The sequence below is a fragment of the Saccopteryx leptura genome, chromosome 2 (genome assembly GCF_036850995.1).
Source record: "Saccopteryx leptura isolate mSacLep1 chromosome 2, mSacLep1_pri_phased_curated, whole genome shotgun sequence".
In the NCBI taxonomy this organism is placed as follows: domain Eukaryota; kingdom Metazoa; phylum Chordata; class Mammalia; order Chiroptera; family Emballonuridae; genus Saccopteryx; species Saccopteryx leptura.
In genome coordinates this window covers 301,738,703-301,756,429 of record NC_089504.1, presented here as the reverse complement: position 1 = coordinate 301,756,429, position 17,727 = coordinate 301,738,703, and the positions used below count along the sequence as shown (strand labels likewise).

General features: G+C 36.7%; 1 protein-coding gene across 4 annotated transcripts in view; it reads left to right on the top strand.

Annotated features, from left to right (window-relative positions):
• The window catches only part of IQUB (IQ motif and ubiquitin domain containing), a 51,045-nt gene that overhangs the window by 9,085 nt on the left and 24,233 nt on the right, over positions 1 to 17,727 (top strand). For 3 of the 4 annotated variants that reach the window (XM_066366153.1, XM_066366151.1, XM_066366152.1), the window contains 4 exons: positions 1,686 to 1,847; positions 1,934 to 2,106; positions 2,507 to 2,662; positions 10,263 to 10,473. In XM_066366153.1, the coding sequence (XP_066222250.1) occupies positions 1,686 to 1,847; positions 1,934 to 2,106; positions 2,507 to 2,662; positions 10,263 to 10,473 (702 nt within the window). The remainder of the gene's footprint in view (positions 1 to 1,685; positions 1,848 to 1,933; positions 2,107 to 2,506; positions 2,663 to 10,262; positions 10,474 to 17,727) is intronic. The other variant, XM_066366154.1, reaches the window with a different exon arrangement.

Below are 17,727 nucleotides of genomic sequence, written 5' to 3'. Positions count from 1 at the left end.
AGGACATGAATATATTTTGGGACCATTATTTCAACCTATCACAAAAGCCATATAACATTCATGTTAATTTTTTAAATTAAGAATTTAGAGTGATAAATTGAAACTTAAAGGTTTTTGCACCCCCTGGCCATTTGGTTCAGTGGGTAGAGCATCGGCTCAGCGTGCGGTTGTCCTGGGTTCGATTCCTAGTCAGGGAACATATGAGAAGTGAGTATCTGCTTCTCTTCCTCTCCCTCCCCCGCTTCTTTCTCTCTTCCTCTCTCATAGCCAGTAGCTCAATTGGTCTGAGTGTTAGCCCAGGTGCTGAGGATAGCTTGGTTGATTCAAGCTTCGACCCTACATGGGTTGCTGGGTGGATCCTGGTCAAAGTGCATGCAGGAGTCTGTCTCTCAATCTCTCCTCCTCTCAAAAAGAAAAAAAAGATTTTTATGCTTTCTTGAAGTATGTATGATGCCAGGTGGGTACTAGAAATATCAGGGGCTGGATAGCTTGAGCATCGTCCCGAAGCATAGAGGTTGCTGGTTCAATCCCTAGTCAGGGCACATACAGGAACAGATTGATGATGTCCTGTCTCTCTCTCTCTCTCTCTCTCTCTCTCCTTTCCTCTCTCATTAAAATTAATGGATAAATGTTAAAAAGAAAAAGAAAAAAAAGGAAAACACTTAAGAAAAAGAAAAGAAAATAAATGATTGTCTAACTAGTATGCTGTATATCTGAGACTGATACAAAATGACATTGAATGTAAACTGTAATTGAAAAAATAAAAGTATTTTAAAATATACATTGCTAATTATCAAACATAATAAAACTAGTGATATTTGATAGATTTCTAAGAATGAATATTAGAAACCTTTGCTATGCTCAAATTATTCATTGTAACTAGGAAGACTATACACTGGGAAATTGATATGGGTCTTATCAATAAGATTTTCACGATACAAAACAGCAGCCAGTAACCTTATATGCACTTTTGTTTGCCTTAAAATAGAGAAGTAAAATCAGAGCCAATTTATAGACTACAGTAAACCCACGGGGAAGGAATGGGTAGAGGTCGAAGCAATACAACATAAAAATAAAGTGATGTACTCTTTCAAGCACAGAACTGCGGCTTTCCTTCACTCTAGCATTAACTCATTTCTATGAGTGTCTGATGTCAGAGGCAGAGAAAGGAAGGGATTCTTTGAAATTCTGACCATTTCCTTTTCTGCTTGGGGATAGGGGTAAGAATGAAAATAATCAGGTTCCCCTGATATATGTCCTGTGCTTACAGGTTGCACAGTGTCATTTTTTAGAGAATCAGTGTTTAGTATATAATTTTAGGTTATAGAATAAGTTTTTAAATTTTTAAATGTTTACAGAGTTGCACGATTATTATAGATTTGCAGTTCTGATGAGCTGGGAGTTGTAGCTTTACTTACAATGCTGAATTCTAAGAATGAATATTAGAAACCTTTGCTATGCTGAATTCTTGCTCACCTTCACTTTTCCCATTGTGGATTTTTCTGTACTAATTATATAGCAAGAGGTGGACACCATTAATACTTGGTACTTGATAATAATTAATATTTTGGTAATTAAACAACATGTGTTTACATCAACACTTTTGATGTTTTCCACTTCCTTAAAATGAGTACCTATAGTCATTTCTTTGTTATAATGCTTGTTATAATTTTATCTCATTTTAGGAAGGCTTCTGAGAAACAATGAAACTCTACTACAACATGGAGTGAAGCCGCAGGATATTGTACAAGTGGAAATCTTTTCTGCTCTTCCTGATCAGTATCCAATCAGAAGACTAACTATATTAAGTGATGCCAATCAGGTCATACCGGTCAGAGTACAAACTGGTTAGTGATTCGGTTTCTTTTGGGTAAAGTATTTTCAAATCGTTTTGTAGCTGAATTTTCATTTATTCTTGGTTTTATCTCCTCAGGTGTTAATCAGTACCAGCAGGTAGTTGTTGAGATGATAAAATCTGATTTTCACAAACCATTTCTTGGTGGATTCAGACATAAAATAACCGGAACAGAATATCATAATGCTGGAACACAAACTGTACCTAAAAAATGTCTTAAACCAGACAATCTGTTTTCTCGGGATACCCAGGTAATACTTGTATTTTTCCATATAGACTTTGAAGCTACTGAATCAACAAATATTATGCTGGACACCCCTCTAAAATAAAAATCTTCTAAGGAATTTTTTTTTTACTTATTCATTTTAGGGGGACGGGGAGAGAGAGAAGGGCTGGGAGAGGAGCAGGAATCATCAAGTCCCATATGTGCCTTAACCAGGCAAACCCAGGGTTTCAAACCCACAACCTTAACATTCCAGGTCAATACCTGGAATGTTATCCACTGTGCCACTACAGGTCAGGCCATGGGATTCTATGGCAATGAAAATAATGAGGGAAAATTCAGTTAAACATGTAGGAAAATATTCTCTTTACTCACTCATATGTATATAGAATAGGTATTTATTTAAAATTTCTATGGTTTTATTTTAGACAGTTTTTCAGAGAAAAAAACTGCAACACACTACAAATACAACATCCACACAGATGACTAAAATTGGTGTGTATGTATCAAATATGACCGATAAACTGATAACACCAGGAAAATATTTTTCAGCAGCAGAATACCATGCTCAAAGATTAGCAGCGGTAAGGCAATTTTAAAAAGTAAACACTTGAATCATTTGTTCTGCATATATCTATGTGTGTTTGCCTAAGTCACGCTGGCTTGCAGAATAATGCACATCAGTGTTGTGGAAGAAAGTATAACACTTATTAAGATGGTAAAGCACTAGCCCTGGCCAGTTGGCTCAGCTGTAGAGCATCCACCCGGCGTGTGGAAGTCCCGGGTTCAATTCTGGTCAGGGCACACAGGAGAAACAACCATCTGCTTCTCCACCCCTCCCTCTCTTCCTTTTTTCTCTCTCTCTCTCTCTCTCTCTTCTCTTCCCACAGCCATAGCTCAAAAGGTTCGAACAAGTTGGCCCGGGCACTGAAGATGGCTCTATGGCCTCACCTCAGGCCCTAAAATAGCTCGGTTACTGAGTAACAGAGCAACAGCCCCAGAAGGGCAGAGCATCGCCCCTAGTGGGCTTGATGAGTGGATCCTGGTCAAGGTGCATGCATGCAAGAGTCTATCTCTCCTCTCACTTAATAATAATTTTAAAAGAAAGATAGTAAAGCAGACTTGATTCATGAGGGGCTACTGTAATGAGTTTTGTAGTTGGGGAGAGAGATTTAGGCTTAACAATAAAAGATTTAGGCTTCTGAATAAAACAGGAAAAGTGGGAGTTTGTAACCAAGGAGCAGGGTAGGGGTCTGTGTATGGAAAATTACTAAGGAAAACAGGGGGTATAGGGGGTTTCTGGCTAGACAACCTAAGGAGATATTTGCCAAAGTCAGCCCAAAGTGTGTAGGCATTACCTGAGAAGTGGAAGAAGGTCGAGGGTGATCAGGTATTGAGGGTGGGGATTCTAGTTAAACTGAGCAGGATTCTTAATAAAATTGAACAATGCAAAGATAACTGCAGAAGCCGAAATGTTCAGCAAAGTTGGAAATGAGGCATGGGGGCCTGATTAGAATTTGGTTGAGGAGAGAATCTTGGTCAGTGTGAGTCATGTTTTATTTGTAACAAAAACAGTCTTTGAGCCCTGGCCGGTTGGCTCAGCGGTAGAGCGTCGGCCTAGCGTGCGGAGGACCCGGGTTCGATTCCCGGCCAGGGCACATAGGAGAAGCGTCCATTTGCTTCTCCACCCCTCCGCCGCGCCTTCCTCTCTGTCTCTCTCTTCCCCTCCCGCAGCCAAGGCTCCATTGGAGCAAAGATGGCCCGGGCGCTGGGGATGGCTCTGTGGCCTCTGCCCCAGGCGCTAGAGGGGCTCTGGTTGCAACATGGCGACGCCCAGGATGGGCAGAGCATCGCCCCCTGGTGGGCAGAGCGTCGCCCCATGGTGGGCATGCCGGGTGGATCCCGGTCGGGCGCATGCGGGAGTCTGTCTGACTGTCTCTCCCTGTTTCCAGCTTCAGAAAAATGAAAAAAAAAAACAAACAAAAAAAACAAACAAACAAAAAAACAGTCTTTGTCTTCAATATCCTCCCCAATATAAGGATACAGAATCCTGAATACTCCTAATCCTTCCCCTTTCCTTGGGGAATTTGAGGGGCTTTGAGTGTTATCTATGGGCATTTATTAGCTTTGGTCTTGATCCCTGTGACTGTAGACTCACCTAGGGAGGTTTCCAGACAACTTGAAACAAAAAGGATTTTAAAGTCTTTTTTCTCTGATATTAATGTAACCACTCCAAATCTTTTATGTTATGTTTGCATAGACTTTCTTCATCCTTTTATGTTAAATAGAGATTCAAAGTCTCTATTATAGATTGTATCTCTTACAGACAGCATAAATTGGATCTTTTTATCCAATCTAACAATTTCTGTCTTTGGACTGGGTGTTTAAAATATTTATATTTAATATAATTATTGATAAGCTTGGATTGTGTCAGCAATTTTGCTATTGTTTTCTACAGTGGTGTGTCTTTCTGTATTTTTGCTCTTTATTGACTTCTTTTACGTATTTTTTAGTGGGCCATTTTAATTATTTTATAGTTTTTTTAAAATTCAAAACCCTTATTTTTACTATAATTTTTTTCAGTATCCTTTTTCAAAAAAGTATACAGTTAAAAGATTTCTACTAAATAAACAGATTTATTCAACCATTACTACAATCAATTTTAGAACATTCCCATCATCACAGAAAGAAATTCTGCACCCAAGAGCAGTGCCCATTTCCCTCCAGTCCCTCCTGCCTTCGGCAGCCACCAATCTGCTTTCTGACTCTTGCTTTGCCTAATCTGGATATTTCATATACACGCAAGCAGACAGTATGTAGTCTTTGTGACTGACATTTTTATTTGGCATAATGTTTTCAAGACTCACTCATGTTGTAACATGTTAATTCATTTTTTTTTATACTGCAGAATATTACATTGTATATACTCAATTGTATATATCTGTGTATATATGTAAATGTGTATACCACATGGTGTTTGTCCATTTATCAGTTGATGGGCATTTGGACTGTTTCCACTTATTGGCAATTAGGATTAAAGCTACTATAAAATTCATATACAATTTTTATACAAACATACGTTTTTATTTCTATTGTGTAAGTATTTAAACTTTTTGAGAAATTGCCAAACTGGTTTCCAAAGCAAAGGTACCATTGTATGTGCCCCAAGCAGAGAATGAGGTTCCAGTCTCTCCACAACTGTATCAACGTTTGTTATGCTTTTTTGATTGTAGTCATCCTAATGAGTGTGAGGTGGCATCTTATTGTGCTTTTGATTTGCATACCCTGATGGCTAATAATATTAAATATCTTTTCGTGTGTTTATTCACACCTTATATTTAGTCTTAGAAGAAATGTATATGCAAAGCCTTTACACATTTTTAATTGAGCTGTCTTTTTTATTATTGCTTTACTGTTGTTTGAAATTGTTTTTGAGTATTTCCAAAGTGGTTTTTCTAAGTGTATTCTAGGGATTACAATATATATCTCTATTTTTAACAAAGTGCTTCACATTAATGCTAACTGAAATTCAGCCAAATTCAGTCTTGCTTCAAAAGAACTCCAATTTCATTCTTCCTTTTTTGTGCTACTGTTATCATACAAATTTATAGAATTACATTCTTCATATGTTCTAAGCCCTATAATTCCTTTAAATTATTATTTTATGCAGTTGTCTTTTAAATAAGTTAAGAGTGGGAAAAAGTTTATGCAGCCTTTTATATTTAACTACCTAATTACCTTTTCTGGTGTTGTTTATTTCTTCATTCTTGTAAATGACAGTAGGTGTTAATTTTAACTCATGAGACAAGAGAATGTCTTGTTTCTTAATGGTGTCATGAAGGTCTTCGAATATCTGTTCATTTACCTTTTTTTTCCTCCTTCACAGCACATAAGTTCTAACAAACTATCATTGTTCATTATTTTTTCTTTCTATTTCTTTTTATTTAATTTCAAGGCTTTGTGATTTAATAATTAAAAATCTTTTTTTCAATTACAGTTGACATACAGTATTATATTAGTTTTAGGTATACAACATAGTGATTTTTAAAGTTTCATATTGGTACTCCTCAGTAAGATTGAAGTTTTCCTAGTAAGAAAGTAGGAGAGAATAGATATTCAGTGAGAAAGGAAAAGTCTCTACAATACTTTCCAAACTCCAACAAAATGATATTAAAGAAGTATAAAAAAGTATATACCCAAGGAACAAAGAACTCATGAGAAGAGAGAAGAGTAAATGTCAGTTTATTTATGTTTTTAAGTTGTAAGGCATATGGAGAAGTGTTAACTGACTTTTTTGAGCAGAGGGAGTGATTATCTAAACGCCTGCCAAGAGGGATGGAAACAAGAACCAAATCAGTTTACCCTGCAAGTTTCTGGAATGTGAACTGAAGGTTTTGTGGGGAATGGAGTGAGATGGAGCCAGAGACAGAGGGATTAGTTAACAGCCAGTGTACGAAGTCAATTTCCATTCAAGAAGTTTGTTCTCTCTTCATTGATTTCTTTCTACTTGTATCATGTTTATTTATTTATTATTTATTTATTTTTCTTTCTCCAAGTGAGAGGAGGGGAGATAGAGAGACAAACTCCCACATGTGCCCTGACTGGGGTCCATCTGGCAACAAGTGTCTGGGGCCGATGCCCTGCCCATCTGAGGCCATGCTTACAACCGAGCTATTTTTAGCACCTGAGGCATCCTCAGCACCTAGGTGATGTGTGGAAACCAATTGAGCCATGGCTGCAGGAGGGGAAGAGAGAAAAAGAAGGAGGGGAAAAGAGGTGGAGAAGCAGGTGGTCGCTTTTTCTGTGTGCCCTGATGGAGAATCAAACCTGGGACATCCACACACCTGGCCAATGCTCTACCACTAAGCCAACCAGCTAGGACTATATCACTTTTATTTTATTCTTAAGTTTTTTCAGTTCAACGATTAATATTTTCTTGTTTTAGGCCAGGTTATGTGTGACTATTGATATTCTTGTACTCCTTCCTGCCATTTCATTTTGTTTGTTTACTTAGTATTCATTCTTCTTTTTAATTTTTTGCTAACCTTTCCTTCTTTTTGTTGGCTTGATTAAACTTCTAATTTCTTTTCTTCTTTTATAGTTCAGTAATAGATACTTTATTTCTGTTTAGCTAGTGGTTACTCATAAAAACTTTTCATGTAGCTAACTTTTTAATGCAAAGTGCATATTTAATCAAGCTCTATATCTTTTTTATGAACAATTCAAGGACTTTAGCAGACCTTTCTTTTCTTTATTTCTTTCTCATCCTTCCTCATTTCTCCTATCCATTGAAGATTTGAGCTAGAATTACAATTTTATATAAATAAATATATACAATTATACAATTATAATTTACTATATAATTATAACCAGATTGTTTTTATATATTTACATTGATATAATATATGTGAATTTTTTGAAATAAGATGTATTTAACTTCATAACATTTTTTAAAGTTTTTGCTCAATTTTTTTATTTTTCCCCTTTAATTTATTCTTCTTGTTAGAACACATTCTGTAGTAATTCTTTCAGATTATGCATGAGAGGTGAACCATCTAAGTCCTATTGAATGACCCTCATTTTGGGTTTTAATTTGAATGGGTGCTGGATAGAGCCACATTTATTTTTAAAAGTTATTTTCCTTTATAACTCTAAAGCTGTATTAGATTCAAAGTCTGATGTCAGTTGGATTCTCAGTTTTTTATTTCCTCTTTCTGGAAGCTTTTAAGATACTCATAGTATTCACTTTTCTGTGTTTGACTTGTTTCGCTTAGCACAATACCTCTTAGGTCCATCCATCTTCTACTATATTTTGAGTAACTTCTTTAATCAACTTGCTTCATTCTATCTGGAACTTGTTTCATTTATCTTACATGGCTCTTAATTATTGCACTTATCTTCCATGTCTCAATATTTCTTCATTCTTCCTAATTTTTAAGACCGCCCTGCATTCTAAAAGAATTTCTTTCTTACGTTTCTTACTTACAAATTCCCTCTTAGGCGCTGTACATCTGCAGATCAGCTTATGTTAAATGACTAGTTCTTGGGCAGCAGCCATTCTTCCCACTGTAGTGAGGCTTTGCTGGGTTCACGGCTGCGTGGCTCAAGACCCCATTCTGTTAACTCCTGTGTGTATCAGTGAGCTCAGTAACCAAGGCCTAGAAAATAAAACATATGGCACTTGTGAGTATTGCTCTTAAAGTGACTGGGTTGCATTTTTTTGTTCTTCTCTATTTTTTGCTGGTTTGAAGATGATGACCAGGGCACGGACACCCAGGGCACAAAGTGGGACGCCACCTGTTGAATATGGTGGAGTTTCCTTCCAGCCCTAAATGGCTCGCCAATCCCTGACTATGATGTGAGAAGGAAAAGCTTCCATGTTGTTAAACAATGGTGTTTTAGTCTTTGAATGAGTTTAACAAATTTAATAGCACCCAAACTAAACATATTCTACCAATTTTTTCAATTTAAAAAATGAAAAATTTGTCACAGTCTTTCTTGATCCTTTTATGTTGATTCAGTGGCCCTTCCTTACTCTCCAAAAACATTTTTCTCTTCTGGTCTTGCTTTTGGTTTGTTTGGTTTTGTCTTACTTCAGCGGAGTCATGCTAAAACTTGAGCAATCAGAGAAGTTGTAAATTCACAGCCTCTGTCCCCACCCCAGAATTTCTGATTCAGTAACTGATGGGGGGGAGGGCAGCTGAGAATTGGCATTTCTAAAAATTTCTCAGATCCTGCTGGTTCTGCTAGTCTAGCCAACATTTTTTGAGACCTACAGTTCTAGTAATTTCTGTTTCATACAAATGTAAATTCTTTGTTGAATGAGGAACCTATTATTTTGTTGGCTTTTCTCAAATGTTTGTGTTTTTCTTGGTTGTGTCCTCAGAGTACTTGAACTTTCTGATGTCTATGTTTGTTAACGACAGACAGACTTACCCAGTGGTGTTTGGGATAGGTAAGTCCTGATTCTGGGAGACAGCTTGTTTTCTGGAGTGGGGGCTTCTATTCATCCTGGTGTCCCCAGCCTTCAGGGACACTGACTCCTCATGCCTAGAGGCAGATATCTCTGTTGCTCTTTATCTAAATTATCTTAGAGGAACCTGTCTCTTTTGCACTTTTTCAAGCAGTTACCTTCCTAGTGACCCTAAAGACACTTCTGCTCACAGGACCCGCCAGTTTGGGGCTTGAAGAAGACTTAGAGTCACTTTTGTGTTTTCTAGCTTGTCTGTCCAGGTTGTGATTAGACTCCTTGAACTTATTCCATGATCTCCTTTCTCGAGGGGACTCTTCAAAGTCTCTCTTCCTTTGGAGGGCTCCTTCAGTCCAATCCAATGTCTTTCCTTCCTTGTGCTTATAGAATTATCTTTAGCAATCTGGTATTAGCGGGAGGGAAAGGGATGTGTCAACATTCTGTCTTCAGTCTTGATCCAACCTCTCTACATTTTATTTTTATTTATGAGTTTATCAAATAAACATATGAACTCTTGCAGCTATAGTAGAAGCTTCTGAGGACCTAGTGCTACAGCAGGACCTCAGACTTATTTCTGTTTCTCACAATTTAATAAATACGTGTTTGTGTAAGTCTCCCTTTTATCTCACCTGCCTTTGGAGATTCCCACCCATAACCTACCTGCTGTGTGTTTAAGAAATACAGGTTTGTTTTTAATATGAGCTTATGCTAATGATAATAGGGTAAACTGAAGATGATTACTATTCAATAATAGAGATTATTAATATAACAATAATAGTATCTATTGAGAATTTGCAGCATACCAGGCTCAAGCAAAGCATTTTTAGTGCATGCTGTTATTATCAACTGTTTTATAGATGAGGGTTCCCAAGCACAGAGATGGCAAGTAACTTACCCCAAACCGCACAGCCAGTGAGCAGCAGAGGGAAGATTTAAACTAATTTTATTCTGGAGCTGTGCTCTTAAGCATTGTGCCATCTACCTCCTATAAAGGTGTATTTGCTAGATTTCAATGTCAAATAGCTGGTGTGTGTTATCCATGTTGTAATGTATGTAAGATGATCTGTCACACAGATAAAACTAGATTCAGGGGTTTTTGTTTGTTTGTTTTTAGTACTTATTGAATTGGAATAAAAATAATCATTGTTGCCTTTCGTTACTGACTGATAAAGTTGACGGTAGATACTTTTTATTTCCTTTTACTTTAACTACAGGTAATAGTGTTACAGACTTACTATAGACAATGGCACGCGAAAATCGTGGTAGAGAATTTAAGAAAACAAAAACAATTAAGGCTGCAGTGGGAAGAAGAGGCAAAACTAAAAAAGATAGCAGAAAAAGAAGAATGGAAGAAAATGGACTATTACCGGAGGCATAACCCTCAAACAAAAGAAGATTTTGAACTTCTTTATGATGCACTTGAATGTAAGTTTGAAGTAGGATTTGCATAAAATACTATACTCTTTTATTAATAGAAAAAAACAGGTCTACTAAAGACAGCAGGAAGGACTTACTATCTTAGGAAAATGTCTTGGGAATCTGGACTAGACAGTTTAAAATGATGAAGAGCATCTTACGTTTGGGACAGAAATTATGGCTGCAATGAAATTGGAAATGCTTTTATATTAATGATGAGTAAATTATGCACTTTTAGTATATTTGAATTTCATCCCTGTGAGATAAAATATTGTCCAATACAAATCATTGGCTGTCTTGGGAACTTGTGAACTCATAGCTGAACTGTCTCCAGTTCCTGAGTCCAGCATCCTATCCTCTCTCTTATTCCGTTCTTTAGACGAGAGGCTTGGCAATACCTTTTCATTCCTTTCCGTTAATGACTGTGAATAAGTGTGTATTCTACACATTTGACTTTGCTGCCTTTTTTCTTTCATGACAAGTGAAATGACAATGTGTACTAGTCATTGTCACAGTTAAAAGCTTTGCTTACTCGACAAGCGAAGTGCTCTCAGCTCGGGTCGTAGATACTCTGTTCTCCCGGAAGCCTGCCCCACCGCCCACCTTCCTGTCTCAGCTGAAATGTCACCTTCTCAAAGGCTTTTGTGGGTTGAGTGAATGGTAAGTGAGGGAAGGGGAAACGTAGGCATGTAGTACTGCAGCAGTTCTAGCTCTGGGTTCCCTGGACTGCCTGCTACAGTGGGAGGAACGGAACAGAAGAGTGTTTCCATTGCCTTAGATGCCAGAGAGTGGAGCCCTTGGGCACTGTGATCACAGAAAAACTTTAGAAATTAAACATAGTCTAAATTTTTTTATTTATTGATTTTAGCAAGAGAGGAAGGGAAAGCGTGAGAGAGACAAGAACATCAATCCATTCCTGTATGTGCCCTGGCCGGGGATCGAACTGGTAACCTCTGTGCTTCCGGATGATACTCTAACCAACCTAGCTATCAGGCCAGGGCTAAAAATAGCCTTGTGTTTTTTTTTATTGAACAGGGTATATTTTTATTCAAAGAAATAAGTCTTTGACTTCTAAGATGACTTATAACATGAACCTTAAGCATTTATTTTTTTACTGTAACTTTGTTTCTTTATATACTATTTGTGGGTATTGTTCTGTATTCTGTTACTCAAGTCAGTTTCCTCTCTAATTGAATACAGTTTTAAGGGGAGATATTGGGTCTATTTAATTAGCTATATGATAACACACTTTACTGCAGATGATACAATTCAACACAAGGTCCAGCCAGCAGTATTAACAAATGTATCTCACGCAAAACTGAATGGCTTTTGGAGTGCAGCACATGTAACAGTTAAGCTTGCTTCCTGGACTCCTACACCTGCTTCCTCTCTCTCCTAAGTGTTGTTCTGCTTTACTTAAAATTTTACTTCTACTTCCATTTGCTCTGTCAGATGAAAACAAAGGTTATTTTTAAGTGTTAGTAGTTAAACAGAGAGCATTGTTAGCAAGGTATCTGTGTAAGACCTTACTGATAGTTATAAAACTAAAGTTCTGTTAGAGCAGAACTCTATTCAAATAATATTTCAAATTCATATGTGACTAAACCAAAGATTCCATTGTTATTTTGTTTGGTTAACAAGTAACTGGGCTAAATGAGGTTCTACATGTTCTGTTATTAGAGGTTTTAATTCATACAGGTTACTTTTCTTAAGCCTTAATTTCTTCATCTATAAAAGAATGAATAATTTCTGACACATCTCCTTCAGAGGGATTTATAAAGTGAAAAATATATAATTTGAAAGTACTTTAAAAAGTACAAAGACCTATGCATGTCTAAGTTACTGTCATATGGTAAATAATTTTATACAGATTCTTTGTATTAAAGTAGAACAAATATATGTCTACACATAATTTATATGGAAGAAAACAAAAATTCTTACATAAAAGAGACATCTCTCAGTTTTCTTCTAGTTCTAAAATTCTAAATTTAAAATCTCAGAATAATAATTTTTAAGTCTGTTTTGCTGCTGTTAAAATTTCTGGCTCACAGGCTAGTTCATACCACTCTTCCACTCAATAGTTGTTTTCACTCCATATTCTTTTTTCTTTTTTTTTTTTTAATAATTTTATTTTTTTAATGGGGTGACATCAATAAATCAGGATACATATATTCAAAGATAACAAGTCCAGGTTATCTTGTCGTTCAATTATGTTGCATACCCACCACCCAAAGTCAGATTGTCCTCTGTCACCTTCTATCTTGTTTTCTTTGTGCCCTTCCCCACCCCCTTTCCCTCTCCCATTCTCCCCTCCCCCCCATAACCACCACACTCTTATCAATGTCTCTTAGTTTCACTATTATGTCCCACCTACGTATGGAATAATACAGTTCCTGGTTTTTTCTGATTTACTTATTTCGCTTCGTATCATGTTATCAAGATCCCACCATTTTGCTGTAAATGTTCCGATGTCATCATTTCTTATGGCTGAGTAGTATTCCATAGTGTATATGTGCCACATCTTCTTTATCCAGTCATCTATTGATGGGCTTTTTGGTTGTTTCCATGTCCTGGCCACTGTGAACAATGCTGCAATAAACATGGGGCTGCATGTGTCTTTACGTATCAATGTTTCTGAGTTTTTGGGATATATACCCAGTAGAGGGATTGCTGGGTCATAAGGTAGTTCTATTTTCAGTTTTTTGAGGAACCACCATACTTTCTTCCATAATGGTTGTACTACTTTACATTCCCACCAACAGTGTATGAGGGTTCCTTTTTCTCCACAGCCTCTCCAACATTTGCTATTACCTGTCTTGCTAATGACAGCTAATCGAACAGGTGTGAGGTGGTATCTCATTGCCGTTTTGATTTGCATTTCTCTAATAGCTAAAGAAGCTGAGCATCTTTTCATATATCTGTTGGCCATTTGTATTTCTTCCTGGGAGAAGTGTCTATTCATATCCTCTTCCCATTTTTTTATTGGATTGTTTGTTTGTTTGTTGTTGAGTTTTATGAGTTCTTTGTATATTTTGGATATTAGGCCCTTATCTGAGCTGTTGTTTGAGAATATCATTTCCCATTTAGTTGGCTTTCTGTTTATTTTGTTATCAGTTTCTCTTACTGAGCAAAAACTTCTTAGTCTGATGTAGTCCCATTCATTGATTTTTGCCTTCACTTCTCTTGCCTGTGGAGTCAAATTCATAAAATGCTCTTTAAAACCCAGGTCCATGAGTTGAGTACCTATGTCTTCTTCTATGTACTTAATTGTTTCAGGTCTTATGTTTAGATCTTTGATCCATTTTGAGTTAATTTTTGTACAGGGGGAGAGACTGTAGTCCAGTTTCATTCTTTTGCATGTGGCTTTCCAGTTTTCCCAGCACCATTTATTGAAGAGGCTTTCTTTTCTCCATTGTGTGTTGTTGGCCCCTTTATCAAAAATTATTTGACTATATATATGTGGTTTTATTTCTGGACTTTCTATTCTGTTCCATTGGTCTGATTGTCTATTTTTCTGCCAATACCATGCTGTTTTGATTGTTGTGGCCCTATAATATAGTTTGAAGTCAGGTATTGTAATGCCCCAGCTTCATTCTTTTTCTTTAGGATTGCTTTGGCTATTCGGGTTTTTTATAGTTCCATATAAATCTGATCACTCCATATTCTTAATGCCAGTATTTAAAACTGCTGCCCTTCTGTGGCTTCTTGTGACAATTGCTTAGTTTGAATTACAATGCTCAATACAGTGGTTCTCAAACTTTTTGAAGTCTGGGGACGCATTTAAAATCTTACAAATAATTGTAGGCGTACTATATACAAATTTCTGAGAAATATGTTATAATAATTGAGTCAAATATTAAAGAAAAAAATAAAGTCCAAGCATGCTTTTATGGTAAACAAAGTAAATATGACAAAATTAAATTTATTCTGACATTAAAATAATTTTTATGTTACATTTTTTGTTATGCTTTTTTAGAATTTGTAAAAAAGAGGGCTTAAAAAATTAAAAAATGACAAAAAGTTACCTTTTTATATAGATATATACATTCTTAGTAAGATTTAGTAAATTTAGCAGGTTCCGGCACAAATGTGTTAAGTTTTTTCATTCTTGTGTTTATGAGAAACATGAGCCTAATGTGTCCTACTGATTTATTCAATGTTTGGGCATATATTTGAAAGGCAAACTCTTATTTTCTTGTTAATACATTGAAGAATTCCTCTCTTTTTACTCTTAATTGTGTTGAGGGTAGAAAATCCTAATTCACATAAATGGGATGTTGAAAATTGTAGTAATATGTTCAAAGCTTTTTTAGATATTGCCACCTATTCTTCTTTTATAGAAATCCAAAAGCTTCAAGAGACAATTCTTTATATTTAATCATCAATCCACGATCAGTGGATATAGCTGCCAGTTCTTCTTCTGTTAATGTTAAACCAAAATCACTTGAAGCTTCCATGAATTGGTTTTTAATCCAATCGTATTGTTCAGTGTTAAGTGATGGAAAATGCTATAAATTAAATTCTACCCTCAGCCTTCAAGTCCTATTTTATTTACACTTAACTTTTGCTCACTTCCAGAATTAGATTCTTTAATATCATGCTTTTTGAGAAATCTATCCATTTATTTGGGTGTATTTATCTAAAAATAATATAATAATGTGTTAATAATAAATATAATAATGATGTGTTAACAAAAAGAGCGGTATTTCTGTAATGAAATGATATAATAGAGTAACTATATTTATTTTTATATCTGGGCACATGCTGCAAACCAGCACAGCTAGTAATTCCAGGTCCCAAGTAGGAACAGTGCAGAATTAAGAAAATATGCAGAATTAAGAAAATACAAGGTTGGGAGGGCCCTGTAATTGCTGCTGGCAAGAACAAAGCATGCCCAAAAACCTTATCTTGCTTTTTTTTATAGGACAAAGTAGGCCATTATCAAATCAATGAGATCTTTGATCACGTTTTCAAGGCAACCCAAGAATTTCACCAAGTACAGAAAACCCCCACTATACATATCATCTTAACTTTACACCAAACAAAGGATGGAAGAAACTTGCCTCCCATCTTTCTGGGGAACATGGAGGGTAGTGTAAATAATTCAGTACCACAGCTTAACAGCCTTTTGCAATCTAATCAGGCAAGTGAGGTGAGGGGTTGGGCAGACTGTCAGCTTATAGCAATTCCTCACACCTCTGTCCCCCAAAATCTAAACTCCAAAACCCTGTTGGTTTTTTCATCCCCAACAGGCACATATTTCTCTGGAATACCATAGGGCGCACCTGGAAATCTTCTAGGGTGCACCAGTGTGCCCTGGTGCACACTTTGAGAACCACTGTCCTAATACATAGCTGAACTTTTCCTCCAGGTAATCTGTCCCTCGGCAATAAAAGTAAAATGATATCAATTTAAGAAAATGAGTAAGATAACATAATGAGTCAAATAGAAGTCATATTGATTTATTTACTTATTTACTCATTTATTTATTTTCCATTGATCTGAATTGTCACTCTTATCTCCAATTGTGCACAGGGGTCAACATCTTTAGGAAACATTTCTGAACAGCATGGATAGAGCCGCTTGTCCTTTTTCCATTATTCTCTGTACACACTGCTGTCTTTATTGTTCACCTTTGTACCTATGGTATCTGATAGGACACTGCTCAGAATGTCTAGTAAATGTATGTTGAATTGGACCTTCTAACCCTTCGCTTTGGTTTGACTTGTGTCACCTGTATTTCCTGACTCTCATTATTGCCTCTTGATCTCAAGGTACCTTGAGCTCTAGCTTCTGAGCCCAGTACTGACATATCTGGCCCTGGGCTTTCACTCTGAGCCTTTCTTGGTTCTCGCCATTCAGGCTTCCCACCTGTGATGAGAATTTTATTTATTTATTTATTTATTTATTTAGTGATGAGAATTTTAACAGGAAGATGCATATGAACTGGTAGCAATGGGAAAAACAGTGTATGTTCTATAATTATTATTATTTTTATTTGGAAACTGCAGAGTAGATCTCGGACATTTTAGATTGTGTATGGACTTTAGATAGAAGTCTTTAATTTTATAGTTGAACTTCAGACTTGGAAATTAGGTCATTTGGCAAAGAAGATAAGTTAAGGAGATAAGTGAATTCTTTCAGATGAACCAATTTCTTTAATAATTTTTCTTTAAAAACAATGGGGGTTACAGACGTTTGTTCTGAACTGAACTGTGCTCCCCTAAAAGCAGGGGTCCCCAACCTATGGCCCGCGGGCCGCATGCGGCCCCCTGAGGCCATTTATCCGGCCCCCGCCGCACTTCTGGAAGAGGCACCTCTTTCATTGGTGGTCAGTGAGAGGAGCATAGTTCCCATTGAAATACTGGTCAGTTTGTTGATTTAAATTTACTTGTTCTTTATTTTAAATATTGTATTTATTTCAGTTTTGTCTTTTTACTTTAAAATAAGATATGTGCAGTGTGCATAGGGATTTTTTCATAGTTTTTTTTTATAGTCCGGCCCTCCAATGGTCTGAGGCACAGTGAACTGGCCCCCTGTGTAAAAAGTTTGGGGACCCCTGCCTAAAAGTCATGTTGAAGTCCTAATCCCCAGTATCTCAGAATGCGACTGTGTATGAAGCTAGGGCCTCTACAGAAGCAATGGAGGAGTAAGGTGCTATGAGTGGGACGCAGCCCAACAGGTCGTGTTCTTACGTGAAGAAGAAATTAGGAAACAGACACACACACAGAGGATTGTATGAAGACCCCAGAGGAAGATGGCCATCTACAAGCCAAGGAGAGAGGCTCTCGGGAGAAACTAATCAATCCTGACATTATCGTGATCTTGAACTTCTATCCTCCAGAACTGTGAGGAAATAAATTTCTGTTCTTTAAGTCGCCCATTCTGTGGGACTTTGTTATGGCCACCCTAGCGAACCATTATATCATTCCATTTTCTAAAAAAATCATCCCTAGGGAACATGTATTATCTGAAAGGAGGAAGAATCTCTCATTTTCCTCAGTGTCTCTGTCTATAGTTCTGGAAACAGTCAAATGAGATACAAATTTAGTTTGTCCAGCTGCTCCTGATCCCTGTGTGTTTCTGTTTCTTATCAGTAGCTGGGACATGGTGTATTTCTGATGCCATGTTCCATCCCTTATTATAGATTTATAGGGAGGTGGTTCATCTAATGGAGAATTTTATTAAACTCAAGACCCATAATTTTCTAATTAGCTTCAGTGGAGTTTTTTTTTTTTTAAAGTCATATTAATAGTATAAGCA